This window comes from Zootermopsis nevadensis, unplaced genomic scaffold, assembly GCF_977971745.1.
Source record: "Zootermopsis nevadensis isolate Lab colony 2312 unplaced genomic scaffold, Znev_1.0 Znev_ptg000017l, whole genome shotgun sequence".
NCBI classification, from domain to species: Eukaryota; Metazoa; Arthropoda; class Insecta; order Blattodea; family Termopsidae; genus Zootermopsis; species Zootermopsis nevadensis.
The window spans coordinates 6,365,247-6,384,161 of NW_028259149.1; the positions used below are offsets into that span (position 1 = coordinate 6,365,247).

The 18,915-nt window shown below is 42.8% G+C and overlaps 1 protein-coding gene across 8 annotated transcripts in view; it reads left to right on the forward strand.

The window, feature by feature from the left end:
• Mrtf (Myocardin-related transcription factor) overlaps window positions 1–18,915 on the forward strand; it is a 122,067-nt gene that overhangs the window by 94,393 nt on the left and 8,759 nt on the right. For 5 of the 8 annotated variants that reach the window (XM_087350235.1, XM_087350238.1, XM_022073666.2 and 2 more), the window contains 10 exons: window positions 4,185–4,285; window positions 5,959–6,154; window positions 10,427–10,492; window positions 13,449–13,580; window positions 14,616–14,783; window positions 14,877–15,691; window positions 15,791–16,118; window positions 16,626–16,901; window positions 17,487–17,826; window positions 18,440–18,785. In XM_087350235.1, coding sequence (XP_087206361.1) covers window positions 5,989–6,154; window positions 10,427–10,492; window positions 13,449–13,580; window positions 14,616–14,783; window positions 14,877–15,691; window positions 15,791–16,118; window positions 16,626–16,901; window positions 17,487–17,826; window positions 18,440–18,785 — 2,637 coding nt within the window. In that variant the 5' untranslated portion in view covers window positions 4,185–4,285; window positions 5,959–5,988. Of the gene's footprint in view, window positions 1–2,188; window positions 2,310–3,303; window positions 3,323–4,184; window positions 4,286–5,958; window positions 6,155–10,426; window positions 10,493–13,448; window positions 13,581–14,615; window positions 14,784–14,876; window positions 15,692–15,790; window positions 16,119–16,625; window positions 16,902–17,486; window positions 17,827–18,439; window positions 18,786–18,915 lie in introns of those variants that run through there. The other 3 variants (XM_087350236.1, XM_087350237.1, XM_087350239.1) reach the window with 2 other exon arrangements.

Below are 18,915 nucleotides of genomic sequence, written 5' to 3' on the forward strand. Positions count from 1 at the left end.
TCAGTTACCTTTGCTTGGGCGATGAGTCTTGCTAGGCACTTACGTCATCACGGAGGATCCCCCTTCCGAAGCTAACGATGGTAACCATCTAATTGTGGTCTGCAGCCACATCAACATGAGATTAAAAACGTGTTTTGTTTTAATGTATAAAGTGATCGATAAAATTGCCCGGTCAAATTTAAAAAATAAAAACTATAGAAAGCGGTTTGTCTCTCAAGTGGCTGCGTGCGTGCAGATAGATACGCGGTCTGGGGGAGTGATTTTAATAGGCACTCCGCAGGTCGCGAACGCGCTTAAAATGGAACAGGAACTGATGATATGTTTAAGTTAATTAAACTCTGCACAAGCTTTTGTCTTCCAAGACCAACATTTTAGGCTTTAATCCTAAATATATATGGCGTGAGGTTTAATTCTGTATATACTTTACATTTTCTTTCTGTGGTTTCTTGCAGACGTATTGGGTGAATGGAGGTATAACTCCACACATTCTTAATCTCAGCACTGGATTGAAATGGGAGGCAAGGTTCACGTTTTAGTTTATTAAAAGCTAGAAACGTGTTTATAGCATGGACCTGCAAGGTTATATTTGACCTCTGTCAGTGAGTGCATATCGATATTAAAGATTGCAACTTCTAATATTTCATTACATATCGAAGCTGAAGTCAAATTATTGTCATGGGAAGATTCTAAGACGAATATTTAAGAGCCCTGAAGTCGGTCTCACACCCACATGTACTTCGAAATAATTAGAACACGAGGTCAAAATTACATTTTCGTATTCCTTGCCTCCTTTGTTTTTCTATGTATATTATGTCAGATTTAAATGTGACATGTTTGCAGATCGCAAACTTTTATTCCCAATTCAAACTTACGTTAAGATGTCAAACACAGGAATGTGTTTTCGAAGAAAGCTGTGTGATTTGACAGTCTCTGTTTAGCTGCTTGTTTCGAGCTGACGTAATGGAACGAGGCGCGGTCACATAACTGTGCAGTGGGTAGAAGTTGGTACGAATTCACTTTACACGTTACAGACGTTGATATAGAAATGAAATTCTATTTATTGCAACTTAACTGTATGCTGGCTTCATGTAGGGGGCTGGTTAACAATTGCTAATTTCATGGAGAAGAATCCTTTTTTGAGAATCTGGGCGTCTGATCAAAAATCCCCCTCATTTTATTGAACCCGAAGGTTTATTGCCGTGCTCAAAAGAACCCGTCCTGAGCAGCTGAATCCACACCCTTGCACAGTTTTTATTAAGGAACCGGTATATTTATTCCTTTTAGGAGTTGAAAATGTATCATTGGCGGTGTTCTGGGTTGTGACGCCGTGTGGTTTTATAAGTGGTTACCAACGTTTTGGGGAGAACGTGTCGTCTCCATCATCATGGTTGAGGATGGAAGCTGTTTGTTCCTCAGAAATGTTTGTAATCACGTGGCAACAGAACCCCAAAGACCACAGTCGATAGCATCCCTTCGTGTTTGGTTTCGAGAATAATCGAAACCCCGTTTATATTTCAGATGGTGTGGCTTGGTGTCAGTCGACGTAGTATCGAAGTCACAGTTGTGTTTAATTTTTCAGTTGCTAAATAATTTGGCTTAGAACTACATTTCCAAAATAAATCCCCCAGCAATTATTAAATCCAGCTCTCGCTCGCAGTGCAAATGATTATTTGAGGCAATGGTGTCGTTAACTGTTGTCAGCGTGAGATTTGAGGTTCTCACGGCAGCGAGTATGAAGCTGGCTGTCTTCTGAGTCGTTGCGCCGTGTAGTGTGGTAGAAGTTTATAGACGTTTCAGAGGTGTTGCTACCTCCATCATCATCGCCCTGTTGATGGAGGCTTCGGGGACCCCTGAAACGTTGGTAAACTTCAACAAGACTACACTGAGCAACGACCCGGAAGCCAGCCGTCTCTACGTTGTAGATGTTGTTCAACTCTGAACATGAAGACAGCATGTTCCTCGGGAACGGTGGTATGTACCTACGATCTGCATGACGTCACCATCCAGAAGAATGTCGTCATTGTCACTGCCTTGATAACCTGAGTCTCACATTAACTACTGTTTAGTGTTAGGTACTGATGAACAGACAATCCGCGCTCTAAGTTCATTAATCTCACCTGTAGACACATCCCAGTTGTGAAGTGCCTTTATGTTACCTGGTTGTTTAAAATCCTGTGTCTCATTGCAGAGGGGTGTGTTGCTTTTGGGTGCAGTAACGTAATATTATACAGACCCCACCCTGGCAGAAACCTAGCGACCTTGGGCACGCCTGCATCCACGTCGTCCCTTCGACACCCACGCACTTTACGGTAAAGAACACTCCAGAATTTTCACGTCTTTTCTAAACTGTCGGTCGTATTTTAATAGTCGCTAGTTCCAGTGTTTTGAAGTCAGGCTTAACGATATTTGTTATAATGTTAGATGAAAGTTGGTGATCGTTAAAAGATATAAAAGATTACTTCTGGACTGTCTGCACTGAAGGTGAAACTTTGTAAATACAAACACGAAACTATAGTTACATACAAGTTATCGTCTTTTCGGTTATGATAACATGTAATGTTGTTGGTGGATATCAAAGTTTCGGATGTATAAATTGCTTCTGTGTTCATGTATCGTGTGCGCATGACCAGGTTTAGACGTGCTCGGACTATGAACTGCCTCCGTCATCAGGACGATGATGGAGGCAGTATGCGCCTCTGAAACGTCGGTCAATTTCTACCAGACTACATGGCGCAACGACTCAGAGGACAGCCAGCTTCATACTCGCTGCCGTGAGGATATGAAATCTCACCCGCAGTCGATGTTCTTGTCTGCACGCGAGTTACTGGGTTTACACCCACACAGCGTTTTTCAGTTGCATTGGTTATTGCAGTGGTATGGATGATGAATCGGGATTTGGAAGGAAACGGTTGCGATGTATTTTGAGGTACATTCCCATCATTTACCCGATGTCACGGACACATACGACTACGAGCCTTTCTTGACCACGGAACCTGCCGATTACGAAATAGGAATGTTAACCAGTCAGCCACGACGTTCGGTAAAACCATCTTCAAACTGGCCGTGTCTGCTCTGGCAGAATCCACAATAAAGTTTGGAAGAACATTTACATGACTGGTGGATGCAATAAACTTTTTATTTCCTACACAGTTTTTGTTACGATGGGCTGTTTGTGAGGAAATGAACGATAAAATATAAAATGCACTAAGTCTGTATACACTTTCTGGTTCCGTGTTCTGGGTGGTGTGAAACGTTTCTGGCTTTACAACGCAGCAAGAATTTCTCCAGCTTCCAGTCGACGAAACTAACGAATGGATTTAAGGTACTATATATTTTTTATTTGTCTGTGGTTTATTTGACGACTGTGCCAGTAACTCAGACAATATAACGTCGGATATTCTAGGTAGTGTGTTACCTCCCTCGAGGAGACGCTTCTTGCACGGATGAGGAAACGTTAAATAGGCGAGTAAGACGCCTTGTTTCCTTCTCCAGGTTTTTGATGTGCAGCCTCGAGGCTGACTCGGCCAGCATGCAAATCTCTTAATTGCTGCGTAGGTAGGACAGGCAGGACCACTACCTGGAGATGTTGAGATGTGGTCTTGATGATGGATGACCTTGCCGTCCGTTGCCCGCCGCGCGATAGTCTCCACACTCACATCTCTTAACTCTCGTGTCTCCGGTGCACCATAACGTTCCCGTAACAGTATGATAATAGTAATGACTTACGATTCAGATTATAATATTAACTCGTGTTCCAAGGTTAGATGATAGGATATATAGCAGAGCGAGACTAGGATCTCAGATGGGCTTATTGTACCAGCTCCTGATGAAGACGATAATTGCAAAGGAGCGTGAAGCTGTAACTGGCAGAGGAAACACAAATTACCAGAAGTGAGTTCAGAATATCTTAGCTACCTGTTTGCGACCGACACCTACGTCGCTGGTCGTAAAGTGGTAACAACTGCTTTCGCCAGGCCACGCCAGTAGTCTCTTGAAAAACATCGGTGTATTGGAATCGGTTTGTTGGACTGGAAGCTGAAAGTGGGTGTCTTCGCGTGCATAAATTTGGGGTTCCTTCAAGGTTGGCGTTCGTAAACGTACATTTTACATTAATCCAACCTAACAAGTAATATCTTTCTCCGTTGTATGCATTACATTGAATTTGTTTCTGTTCGTTTTTGCAGAGTCTGGGCACCGGTTGGATAGTGGGAATCTGTTCTGGAGGATCCAGTTGGACCAGGATCTGCTGGATACAATCATCGCCATATACCCGGAGTGGTTCAAGGTGAGGCAGTATTGCGACAGCAGCCAGCTGTTTACAGTCGCGCATTTGCCTTCCGTCGTAGAATCTTAACAAGAATACAGATTACGCTTTTTTGCATCTTCAGGAACTTCTGGTTTGGTGCAGAGTTCTCAGAATTAAAATTAAGACGCTTGTACCTGCTGTAGCTATTATACATTGAAATATGAGTGCTTTAAGACACCAAACATGGCGTTCTCGTTGTTGCTTTCCGGACAAAGTCAACAGAAATTTTGTGTGAAGTTTTTGTAATGTGTGCAGTGAGAACAAAGAATGAAAAAAGCACTGTAGGCGCAGGGAAATAAGACTTTTTTTCAGGAATTCCTAAAATGAAGACAGTTTTTTTGTCAAACGTTGATACCTAGCAGGCATACAAGGATAATAGTTCAGTAGCAAAAATAGTTGTCTTCGGGCTGGACAGTCGGAGTTCTGTCACTTGTAAAAGAGTTACTGCGTTCAAGGTCTACAGAATGAGAACTAGTAACGCGAATTACCAGAACAGCGCTTTACAACTGCAGATATAACAATCGTCACTAATCTTGAAATAACAAGATATTACTCTAATAGCAAAACAATTAACTGAAGTTGGGAGTGGACGTCATGTTTTTCGAGTTTTCTAAGAACATTGGAAAATGTAGGAACATAATAATAGTATTATACGACGCTGAAGTAATCTTGCTGTGATTAACTGTAAGTTACTAGTTTATTAGGAACGCAGTATCCATAATCGATTGAACGTTATATCGGGGAAAATGTCTGTTTTGGCCTAAATACGAATTTGGCGTTTCGCTATGATCCGCAATTTCTTTGCAGTGGAAAATTGCTCGTGCTTATTCGAAAGTCCTGAGAAACAGGAACTCTATCCATCGCCAAAAAATTTGTAGGATATTTCTGTTTGTTATTAGGAAGGAGGAAACGTATAAATAACCATGACATTTGTGTAATGCAAATAGAAGCAGTTGTCAGTGTTTAGGACTGGATAAATAATTTTAGAAGTTGTGGTTAGAAGCACAGCTTGCTATTGTACTTTATATTTTAAGTATTGGTAATGCAGATAAAGAATATATACAGTGTTTAAGACTAGATTTATGTTGGGCTTGAGCGGATTTGGAAGCCATAAATCGATAAACCATTATACATGTAAATGGCGTCTCGATATCGATTGGCGTTCCAGTACATAATAAACATTTTGTCAGGAATTGTTCTTAACGCTTCCTGTGAAATTGTTCAATAAACATATTCGGGAATCAAGAAATTATTACCGATTATTTCTTACCGGAATCATCGGAGATCCCGGAAGACGACTGTTTTGGGATATTGCACCGCGTATAGAAGTTTACCGACGTTTCAGAGTGGTTGCTGCTTCCATCATCAGGGCGATGACCATTTCATCGCCTTGATAATGGAGGCATCAAACACTCTGAAATGTCGGCAGACTTCTTTTTACAAGTCTGCACGGCGCAACATCCCAGAAGACATCGTCAAACAGAATTCTTACCTTTGGAAATTCCTGCTACATTCGGTTTAGCCTTCCTGTTGTAAGAACTTTGAGTGGTGGACGTAAGGCTCTGAAATATTAGTTTATTCTCCACTGTATTATTAGTTTATGTAGTCTTGTCCCCTTTGTCTCATGATCTTGATCTTACTGGCTGCTGCAGGATTATAACCTAAGCCGGGTGGGGTCGACTATGGCTGAGGGGGGGTGCGGCGGAAGTGTCGCCGCCCCTGACGCCGGACACACGAGCGGCGGGCAGCCCACCGCCCCCAACAGCACGGGTCTGTTGCCCCTGTCGCCGCCGAAGGCGGAAGTGGACGATTCTCCACTCCAGAAATCAATGGACAAGAACAAGGAGTGTAAGTATCGATTTACATTTAACCCCCTCCCACCCTTTCCTCATGTTCCGAAGCCGAAACTCTTCTTTTTTAAACTTTCAGTTCTTACCTCAAAGAAAACACAATGCGACTCCATTAAAAAGATAAGTTGGGTTACGCTGGAAGGAATAAACATCGTAGTTTAAATGCAGAGTTGTTGCCTGTTAGAGCAGGTGGTGCGTAAAGTTACCGCTGGGATTTAAAGTGTTAGTGCAAACAGCTGAATTTCTGTGACTTCTGCAGTGTGATGCTGCGTGATGTCACAGTCTCATCCCACATTATTACACAAGACGCTACACGATTATCCTGTGCCGAGAATATAATTTTGTAAATTACCCATCGATCTCGAATATTTAATTATTTTTAGTAGAACAGGAAGGACTATGTCAGCTTCAATATAATTATTAAAGCAAGTTAGAATTAGACAGTTTTATCCTGTTCGGTGTCCATCTTGTTGTATTGAATCTTTGGATTGTGGTGTTTTACATAATGATGCTGTGTACTCTTGAAATTGGTTACCCCAACGTTCATGTTCGGTATAGAAGTGGTAACATGAAATATAATAGGTGTAGGCTAACATTGTGCTATGCTAGTCTTCCTTGAAAAGTTGGCCAGGAATATCTCCAATGTGGTAAAGTGGATTTACGGTCACATACTAACGTTTCGGAAGAACATGCTACTTCATCTTCAGTCCTGAAGATGTTGCTACGAAACGATATATGAGTGACTACCCAGAAGACCAGAATCGACAATGAAACTGACAGTCCGGTGGTGTGTAAAACCCCAGGAAAATGTCTCGGGTGTCAAACCTGCGGTAGTATTTTGATGTGTGAGGGCAGTCATTGTCCTGAAGGCTCACGTGGGTCTTGGCTTGTCTGTGAATCATTCTCACGCATGATATCCGCTGCCTGACGAGAGGAAGACGGGGCCGTAACGTGCAGGTGGCTGACGTTCTGAACTGCATCGGAGCTCAGATACTCCGTCCTCAGTGCGCTGCACGCCAGAGATCGATGTGTCCGTCTGTATGTATGCAACGTTTCGACTACCGCTCGACGGGATTTAACGAAATTTGATGACACATGTCAATTTTGGTTAAAATAGGGCCCTTCATATGAAGATCTGCAAACGCCTTTTTTTACGCCGATGTGACTGGACTGGGAATTCCTAGCCGTGGATTTCTTAACGTCTTTTTACAAAGGCCACATTCTGGCGAACGATCTAGAATTCTTCTTACTCTATGCGTACATTTCCTAACTTGTTTAATTGGCGTAAAAGCCGCATTAAAATATTCAGCACCTCGAAAACGTCTTTAGCGTATTGCACGTGTTATTACGAAGTTTGGTGTAAATCCTAACACGTTCTGAAACCTTAAAAAGAGGAATGTGGGACATAGGTTGCCGCGGTATCATCTGTTCGATGCAGTGGCAAATGAAAAATATAAGACTAATCGTGAAAGTAGAATATGGATGAACGGGAAGTTGGTGCTGTGACAGTTTAATGCTTATTCCGTAAACCCTGTTTTGGGGAAGATTCAAACTGAATGCCTGCGACTAACAACTTGAAGCAGAGTCCAGTTCTTGAGAGTCCCCGACCAAGCAACACACTGTCATACTTTTCGGTTCTAATTTGAAAGTCCGACGTCTTACCTGGCACTTGGCTGGTCTCGGAATGTTTCTTGTTCACGGCAGCAAAATATAATCTCTGTCTTCATTTGTTTGTGATTTAATTCGGATTTGATACTTTATTTTCTTTAATAAACTATAATTGCATCTGTTGTTACATATGTAGTTTATTTTGATTCGTGTTTTTGTACAGGTGTTCCACCTAACTTTCCAGCCTCAGGCATGTCTTCCATTTTAACACATTAAAAGTTTCAAAAAATGTGTACTGTGCCTAATAGGGTATTGATAAAACCTGAAGATTACTACAAAATAACGTTATTAATATTTGTTGGAATCTTTTCTTTTAAAGTAGTTGGTGTGTAGTATATTATTTTTAAATACTTTCTGTCATTAGTAAACCTGTAAACATTTAAGTAATGCACGTCGGAAAATAAACTTACGTGTTTTCCTTCATTTCTGCGGATTGTCGGAAGTTTAGATCGTCCGGGGATAATCGCTAGTCTTCTGTATCTTTTGCGAAGGAAATGAACGTGCCTCATTCACGCATATAAATCAACACACGTGCTGGTGTGTGGTTTGGGTTTTGAGTAGCGTGTGACCAATCAGCTGACGCCCCTCCAACACTGTGTCAGGTACCAGACAAACTTAGGCCATTACTGGGCCGGCGCCCCATCTCGCATCTGTCGGCTGTCATTCGCGATTATGAAGTTTGATGTGTCGTACGACTGGCAAGAGTCCAGCCGCTGTAACGAATCGATACGTAGACCAAAGTTTCGTGACGAAGGTGTGTTTTTAAGCTGACACTTTGGGGGTGGGCGGAGGGGCCTTCAGTTTTTTTTAAACGTGTTGGAAGCTGACTTCGCTTCCGTCATCACAAGTATAGAAATTCATCTTCTTGGTCTATTGGATTGATATAATCTCTGGTGTTTGGCATCTGTATCAGGTGGACCCACCAGACCACGCTTTATTCCTCCACCTGGTGACCGAGGCAGATTTAGTTTCTGAAAAGTGTTCTTTGAAATAAATGATTTTTTTTTGGGGGGGGGGGGGGAATGAAAGTGTCCAAAAGTATGTGTCATTTGAATATTTATCAGTTTAGAAAACATTTTCATTGCCAAAATGCAGTCCTGTGTATGATATTTGTTCTTGTTATTACGAATAGACGTGAAGTTAACGCATCGTATGTTGCAGTTGTTTTACGGACAATGTGTTTGGGGGGCGGAAGGGGAAATGACTGTTACATTTATGTCATATTTACTAAGGAACGAGAGATAAATCCCATTCGGCATTAATGATGTTCGGGGTTCTTGTGACCAGCTTTGTGATGTGCGCATTGTCTTTGGGACGCAATGGCAAGACATTGGCGATGATTGACCGGACATTGAATTCTTGCGTGTGAACTGAACGAGTGTCGTTAAGAGAGTGATATTTTGTCAACATTATTCGCATGTGATGACTTAAGCCAGTGTCGCTGTGTAGAAGACTTAGTGTGTTGATACTCGCGCTGATCGTTCAGTTAGTTACTGGTATTTGTATCATGATGTACTGCTTCCTGTAAGATGGTTAGCTCTTCTTCTGTTTCTTGTAGAACCGAATGTGTTTATGTGATATGACAGAACTGTACTGACAGGACCCAGTTTCGTTCATGTCCTTTTGTAAGGACATGCTAACAGTTCACGAATTCCGCTTTTACGTGTTTGTGAATTGAACCGATTTCCTATTCGCTAGTGTGTACAAAGAAACCATTAAATTGTTGGTCGTATTCATTTAATTAGTTTATGTGGTGGCCACGATGTAAGGTGGCTTAATCCAAGAGAGATGTGGAGACATTTGATACTTACGCGTGTGCTGTTAATTCACTTACCATAATTTTGGTTTGTCGTGTATTTGGAATGGACCGTTGGTAAAATTTGTGTCTGCGTGGCCCCGGCATGTGGATCAAGCTGGCAGGAGAGCTGCGCCCACATTTTTTTCGTTTTCAACAGTACCTCGATTTCCTGATGGTTAGTAATATTTTCTTCCCAACAAAGATTCGATCGGTTTATCATCTTGTGTGTGCCACGTGTTACGGACAGTCTTACAAAGGATCGGATGTGAAGTGCTAAAGACTGAATGCGGAGAGGCAATTTTAATCTCTGCTTTCGTACGTGGACGGAGACAAATCATTAAATTTCAATTAGAACGGGCTTGTTTTGTAGTCTTCCGAATTCAAGACTAATTATGCCATCTCCAGAAAAGAAATCTTGCGACTTTTCTGTTCTCTATGCCATTCAGTTTTCACGACATGCAGTGGACATTCTCGTGCTATTTAAGACGTTGAAAATATGAAGAATTCTCTTCAGTCCGTCCGTCCGTCCGTATGTTAGCTACAAGTGTCTGCTTCATCGTATCGTAACTGTGTTGAGCCGTTTCATTCATATCGAATAAAAATATTTACTTCCTTAACGATTAAAGTGTTTTTTAACCGAGTGAAAATGTCGTGCACGATGCGGATGTGTCTGGGGCATTTTGAAATGTAAACTGTATTAAATCGTGTCACACTGGCATGTGTCGCCCGAACAGACATTCCTTCACGAGGATGACACACGATTGGATGTCGAAATGCCCTCAACAATTGATTTGTTTGTTACAGCACTGAAGGTGAAGTTGATGTTGAGGCGGCCCATCAACCAGCTTGTGGCACAGGGAATCATGCCACGTGAGTATAGCTGTATTTATTTATTTATCTATTTACGATCTATTTAAGGACATTTGTCTGGAGGTACAGAGTTAAACGAGGAAACCTTTGGTAAAGGTAGCCTGTCTCCGGGCCGATATTTGAACCAGACCCCCCCCCCCCCCCCCCAAATACGAGGCTGGGATAGTAACCATTCGACCGCGATGTTCGTAGTTTATTTCTAGATTTTGAAGCCCATGCTCGTAATATTAAGAATTCAATCCCTACCTCAAAGAAAACACAACAGTTTATTACAGATATAAATTGGTTAATGCTTTCCTAGGGAAATAACCCCTGTTTACAATAATCATCTTAACGAAATCCACATACACTCAGTGGGTGGGTGGGTGGGGGGGGGGAGAAAAACCCGCATAGATATTGAATGTTATAGCAGGTGATGGGGTTTGCAGTGGCCGCTCGGTCGCTGGGACCGTGGGTTTGAATCCGACTCAAGCCATGGATGTTTGTCCGCGTTTTTCTGTGTTGTGCTGTCCTGTGTACAGGTAGAGGCCTTGCGACGAGCCGATCCCTCGTCCAAGGAGTACTACCGAATGTCTATATAGATCAAGCCAACGAAAAAGTTGGGACCGGCAGTGCTCAGGCACTTGAAGAACGGGTCGTTCCCTGTATCCTGTAGCAGGTGATACGTATAGTTACTGCTGGTTTTGAATGGTTGATGATCGGTAACAATATATGCGTAGTTAATAATCCAGTCTGACAACCTGAATGCTCTTGGAGTCCCTCTCTGGACATGGATGCATGTACGCGTCTTTATCTGTGGGTACGGGTCGTTCAACGGGGCATTTCCTCTCCCAAGGATTGTGTTGGGAATTAGTAGTGAAAGAAATAATTGGTTGGCTGCAGTTCGCCGTAACTCTGTCCGGGTCTGCCTAGAGTAGGCACTGCAGTATGAGCTGTGCCGTTCGGCCGGGAGAGTGTCATCGTACGGACCGGCTGTCGTTCATTAACAATGCGAAACCGTTCGTCCTGATGGGATCTTAATACCGCACGAAACAAACGTGCAAACCTGGTACGTTTTTGTACCATATTCGGCTCAAAAGCCACATGACAAAGTTCAATAAGTATTTATTATGCGGATGGCTTACACGAAAAGGTTTGCTGGCACGGAGTTTGACAGTTCTGATTTAAGTTGACAAGCCCTCTTGAGGTACTCATAGCATGCGTAGCTGATGAACAAGTTCCTCATATTTTTTGGAACCCGTGTTCACAAGGGCCCGCCACAGGTCCCTGTTCTTCGCCACATGAATCCGTTCCACACCCTCTAACCCCATTTCCCTTTTATCCATTCTAATACCCTCCCGTCTACGCCTAGGTCTTCCTAGTAGCATCTTCCCTTCGGGATTTCCAAACAAAATATTTACGCACGTGGCGTCTCTATATAATAATGAAAAGAAATGCTGTTTTAATGCGACAAAACAGTAGCTCTGAGGTCGGAACAACGCAAGGAAACATTCCATTTCCACTGTCTGCACTGCCTGCGGGATGCTTGTGCGGACGGGCGCCGTGTGTGTGACCCATTTCCTTTACTCCCCTGCTCGCCTCAGCTGCAGATAAACGTGTGGCTTTGTGTTTATTACTCCTACTTCTGCACGGTTTGCATTCCTTCCTCACTGCACCACCGGGTGTTTCTCATACAGCTGTTCGTACGTACGCGAGTTGCCGTATCGGCCCGGGCCGTGAAGAGAACGTAGCGCACCAGGTCCCCAGGCGGAATGCCTGTCACTGTGTCACGTGAAACTGAGCCAAAACGCTGTTTATTTTACTCCCCTTGACGAGTATTTTTGTGTGGCATTAGTAAAGAATCCAATTCTTTCTCGCCTTATTTTCTTCCTCGCGCCTTCAGCAGTGTAGGTGAAATTTCAGGTTCTCACGGCGGCGATTATAAAGATAACTGATCTGGGATGTTGCGCCATGATATCTGGAGAAGTGTATCGGAGTTTCATAGGTTCTGCCTTGCTGCACATAGCCCTGACGATGGAGGCAGCAAGCACATATGAAGTGTCAGTAAACTTCGACCAGACCGCACGGATCAACAACACAGAAGGCAGCATTCTTTATGGAGATAATGATTCGATAAATTCTCTGCATTTTTAGAGACCTGAAGATTTGTCACTGTTCATGAAATTCTGCCATTGGACCCTTGTCCTGTGCCTGCTCAATTCAGTCCACATCTCTGAATCCCATCCTTGAAAGACCCATTTCACTTTTGTCCTCGTATGTACGCAAATGTTCATGCCTGGTCACAAACAGGATTTCCAATTAGTCATTAGTAGGTAAATGCTGTGTTTCATGACACTTGTGGGGGTCCGCAGTGGCCACGGGGTCTGAGGCGTTGGCCTTGTGCTGCTTGGTCGCTATGACCGTGGGTTCGAATCCGACTCAAGCCATGGATGTTTGCCCGCGTTTTTGTGTTGTGCTGTCCTGTGTACAGGTAGAGGCCTTGCGACGGGCCGATCCCTCGTCCAAGGAGTCCTACCGAATGTCTATAGGTCAAGCCAACGTAAAGTTGGAACCCGCAATGCTCAGGCACTTGAAGAACGGATCGCTCCCTGTATCCCATAACACTTGTAAATTAGCAATGTTTCATTAAGTTCATCATGCTGGTATAAAGTGCATTTAACAAGTTGTCAGTTTGTACTTCATTATGAAAATACTGAAAATAAGCAAACTTTGTTGTATTTCTGTATTGGAGGTATTAATTGTGTAGCATCATGCCTTTTGTAAAATTCTCCAAAATACAATTGGAATATGAAGTTGTTGTGCAGAAGTTTTGAGACTGATATGAAACATAAATCTGGATTTAAGAATACAGGTAATCAGATTCTTAATAACTCTAGCGAAGGTGATATTTCATAAGCTATGATGTTGATTTTTTCACCGAATTTATATTCGATTTGGATTTCTTTATATATTGTAGCGCTGAAAACGCCGCCAGCATTCCACGAGCAACGCCAAAAGTTGGAACGTGCCAAGATGGGTGATCTGCTCAAAGCCAAAATTCAGCAACGTCCTGACAGACAAGAACTTATTAGACAACACATCCTAGAAGGTGAGATTCTCTCGAGATGTGTAAAGTGAAGTAACAATTTTAAGGTATTGAGATGTGTTTATGTTGAAGATGTGATGAACTCTAAGAGGAGTGAAGTTTTTTTCTGCAGTTTAATCCAATGGTTTGATATTATACCCATTCCCTTAATGAGATGTCAGCAGAAAATTATAATTAGCTGTTAGTTATGTAAAGAAGATGATGAAATGTTAAAGAAAATGTGAGAGAGACGGACACAAAGGAAGATCTTCTTCTTCTTCTTCTTCTTCTTCTTCTTCTTCTTCTTCTTCTTCTTGTAGCGTTATAACCCTATGTGGGTCTTGGCTTGTTCGACGAGTTCTTTCCATTCTGTCCTATCATTCACAATTCTTCTCCATCCCCTCACTCCCATCGTCCTCACATCCTCCTCCACGTCATCTATCCATCGTTTCCGTGGTCTCCCTCTCATCCTTCTTCCCATCGGTCTCCATTCCATCACTCTTCTAGTTACCCTGATTCCTTCCATTCTTGCAACATTGCCAAGCCAGACTAATCTTTTGCTTTTGAACAAAGGAAGATCAGGAAGGGGTAAAGTGAAGGCAGTGGACGGTGGAAAACCAGAATTGAACAAATTTTGCTTTAGTTTATCAGTCAGTAAAACATATTACTAATCGGGTATGCCTACAGTTGTCATCAATTTTGGACAGGACGATGAGTATATTGTCTGCCCCGACAAAAATGTATATCAGATTTTGTCTAGTTTTTTAAGATTCTTAATTCAGGCATGGCCAGTTGACAGAAAGAGTTTTTCAGTATTTTTAAGGAATATATTTGATTTTCATTTCATGTGACAGGTGCTTTCATTGCAAACTGAACTCTGGCAATAGAATAAGTTATTCATTGTGTGATAATACTAAAATAATAAATTGAACAGATGCCCTTTAAATCCATCTTGCTGTATGTTTTCAACATTATTTTGTGAATCTTTATGGGTAACATCTGAATGGTTGTAAAAATTATTGATAGATTTCTTATGCAGAATATCTGTGTCTGTTACAGCTGACATGGGGCATGTAGATCCTTCACTAGCGGAGAGACAACGAATGCTAAAAAAGGCTCGTTTGGCAGACTCATTAAATGACCAGCTGTCGCATCGACCTGGCCCACTTGAACTTATCAAGAAGAATATCTTGCATACAGAGGAGCCTATTGAGAGAGCAGTCAAAGGTAATTTAATATAAATAATATGCTGAGATATTTGAAATATATCTTCATAATGTAGTACATATCATGTAAATGTCATATTTATCTATTGCACAGAGGGTGTCATACCATTCAAGGCAACATGTGAGGGCCAATTAACAAAACCTCAACATCCAAACCGATACATAACATTTGAAGAAGATTCTCAAAGTTCTGAAGGTGCACAGTCACCTCTGGAGATGCATTCATCAACATCTATACCAGAAGTGAGATCACAGTCAGATGTCTTAGAAGCAGCAGCAGCATCAGCTGGAATTGTGACTGTTGCCTTGACAATCCCAACCACAGGAGGAGCTGTTGTTGTTACATCAGCTTCTCCAGCCACATTTCAACAAGCTGTTGCAGCATCGGTATCCCCTAGCGCGGACCATCGGCAACAGACTGCAACAGTGACATTTGCAGATCTCTGCAGCAATGTAATTGGTGGAAATGCTCAATTACCATCAGTGACTGCGGCTACCACGTCCCTGCCCACTATCTTGCCCCTTGCTCCAACACCAAGCCCCATGAGCCTCGGCTCCACAACCTCTAGCCTAAGTCCGCTGAGTTCCGTGTCTGTATCCTCGCCTCCGGCACCCCCCACGCCTTCACCAGCCCTCACAATCACGCCAAGGCCCGCGCCTCAACCATCACCAATTTCAGCCGTCTCTTCGCATCGTACTGATGCTCCAGGCAAAGACAAAAACAGGAAGAAATCTAAGTCCAAGTCACAACCAAAGACCAGGACTATCAAGTTCCATGAATACAAGGGTCCACCAAATGCCCATAAAAGCTCTGCCATGAGTGCTGCCTCTCCTGTTGAGACGTCATATGAGCTGCTACTTCAGCAACAGCAGTTGTTTCTCCAGTGGCAACTGGAATGGCAGCATAAGGTACAGCAAACTCAGCGTTCTCCTTAGTAAGATATAGTAGGTTTTTATTGTGAGTGTTTAGATGAATTGAAGGTACAAACATTGCTTCCTTTTCCACAGTATCCACAGATCATCTTGCCAGCTGCACAGAAGCCACTGTCTGTAAGCACAGACTCTGTGAGTAATGGCAGTGCTGCAACAGCTACGTCGCTATCTGGCATGATCGCAGTAGCGTCGCCCCCAGCCGCCCAGACCCACTCTGCGGGAGGCACCGCAACAAGTGCCTCAGCCACAGTTACTGTGGCAGCTCCTAGCTCAAACTCCAGCTCTGGAGTACCAGTTCCTTCGCCTGCAACACCACACCCTCCCACACCCCAGCAAGAGCAGCCACAACTGCAATCACAGCAGCACACACTGCGAATCCTGACCAAGTTGGAGGACATGAAAGGTAAGCGTCTACAATGAACCTCTTTGGGCTAATGACTGCGTGTTTTGAGATATTCCCTGTGTTGGTTCTGTTTCAAACCTTTCAGACTGATTGGTACAGTTGCGTTATATCTTTAAATGTTGGTTTCTATCCATGATGTAAGTCTATCACAGTTATAAAATATGCTGGATTTGGGCACTCCAAATCAAAAATGTTATTATTTTCTTAGGATCAGTTTGCAGTGGTCTAGTGGATCTCAAGTTATGAGATAATATAGCAAAATAAATTACTGTTATTCAATCATATCCAAAACCGTATGAATTGGGGGGATAATGTGCTTCCTTTGATGAAAGAAGTCAATTTTGACTGAATTTGAATGGTGTTTCAAAGTTTAATGTAGGATCCTGATTTCACTGGAAACAGCCAGATGGGTGTTGGTAGATATTTGTAAACATGGCGGCATGTAACAGTACAAATAACATGGTAGAGGCGCCCAAAGTTCATCTAATGCTTTATTTTTTCTAACAGTAAGTGACCTAAAAGCAGAGCTCAAAAGGAGAAATCTGCCTGTGTCAGGCTCAAAGCCTCAGCTGATAGAACGCCTGAAACCGTTCACTGATTCCTTAAGTGGCACATCACAGCAACAACAAGACAGCCACATGACATCTGTCACAAGCACGTCCATCATGAGCCCCACCACGAGTACTACTACCACAACGGCAGCAACAACCATTCCAGTGACCCAGATGGGTCACATTCTCATGGACACACCTGGCCCAGTTATTAGTGAGGAATCGTTGTCAGGTAAATATAATATCACACGGATTTGCTGTAGGTAAATAATGACAACAGCCTGTTACTTTTACAGTTGCAGTGTTTTCATCAGAACATTTTGTAGCAATTTATGGCTCTAGAAATGTGATCACCTCCTCCTCCTCCTCACAGACAAGTGGTAAATAAAAACATATGAATGGAACATAGTGTGAGATGCTGGGCAGATGAATTTTGTTAAGTGGTTAATAGACTAAAATTGTACTCGTGTAAAATTAGTTCAGTAGAAGAAGCCTAATTTTTAATGTCGTGCTTTTATTTTTATAGTTTTATATCCTACAACTCAGTCATCAACAAGACTTATGAAGGTGGTGGTAGAGGATAGATCAATTTTGAGTTTAGTTTCACTCCAGTAGGCATCAAGCGCATTGTCAGCATGGGGGATTGAGAATTGCATTAGAAAGGTGGGATGATTGAATGATCCATGAACCATCAGGGAGCCAAATTTATGGAGGTTTAAATCCATGCAAACGTATGTATCACCAATGATTTCAGGATAAATATTTTGAGAACCTGCTCTCTGAAATCAATTTCAGTTCTTGGCAATCTTCTTCACAGGTTTGTCAATGGAGACCCCTGTTTCCCCACCCACACAGCAGATGTCCCTCGTACTGGATGGCTCCGGAGGAGATGATGATGTGAGTTTGCCTAATTTCTCACCCAGCTCACAACATCAACAGCTGTCTCCATTATCACAGAATATGTCTCCAGACTCGGTTGCGGCTGCTGACCTCGACATGGACACGACAGATGGCAATCCTCTTACTGTGAGCTCCCCATCAGGACAGCAAGGTTCACCTCCACCTCCATCACCCCAGCAGCAACAGACTCTGGTCAGCGAGGACATTATTCGCGATCAGCAACGTAAGATTGAGGAGCTTCAACGTGAACTACTCAAGTAAGACCTGCATTATTAATTACCCTTGATAGCCATATTAGTTATTAATGTTAGGAAGAAAATATATAAAACATGAGTCGACATTTCTATTGCTGTGAGAACATTTAATCTAACGTGAAACATAAAATTTTAAGATGATGTTCAGGGTTTTGGTACCATGCACTCTTGTACGTAGATGTCAGTAGGCATCTACTGATGGGTCTGCATGGTGCCAAGACCCAGAACAAAATAATCATGCTCACTGCCGTGAAAACCTCAAATCTCACATGTGAAATAGAAGGTTTTCACTGTAAATAAATGTACAGAAATCTTCTGTCAATTGGCTGCATCATTTTTGAGCAGAAAGACAATGTTTCTGAAATTGCCTATGCCTTCAGCAGAGTCAAGTGGCCCTACATTTTGCTCTCACTCTTCTGTGCTGCTTAACCTGGGGAATGGTCCTCTGTCCATTGGCTAAACCCAGAATGTCACTGCATAACCTAATCATATAGGTGCACATAACATTTTGATAGTTCAGGTAGCATCCTTCCTCTGTCTGTGTCAGTCACAAGGAAATAATCTGGCGGTGGCCGACTTGGTACAGTGTCGTAATTGAAGGGTGTTGGCGCCACAGGTCACAGCTGCAGCTGCAACAGTTTCGCAACAGCAAGGAACTGAGTAGTGCTCCACACCTGAAGCAGCAGCAACAGGCTCTGGTAGCAGTACCATCCACCTCGCTGTCTAGTGGCATTGTCATCAATCCAACCACTACTAGTCCTGTAACCACATCAGCTGTTGCAGCCTCAAAACAGCAGAAGCTTAAGCAGCACCTCGTACAGAAAATACATCAACAGCAACTCCAAATGCAGCTCCAACAACTTCAGACACTTCAGCAACAGCAACAACAGCAGAGGCAACAGCAGCAACAGCAACAACAACAGCAGCAGCAACAGCATGTTGCATTCCAGCAGCAACAGCAAGTAAGTCAGGCTTGAAGGATTGTACAAGGGGCCTTGTTTGCACAGGGGTGAAGGTTGGATGTGAAGTGGAAGGTGTTAGCATTTGAGTCCAGATGATCCAATGGATATTTTTTTCATGCCTTCCTTTGCT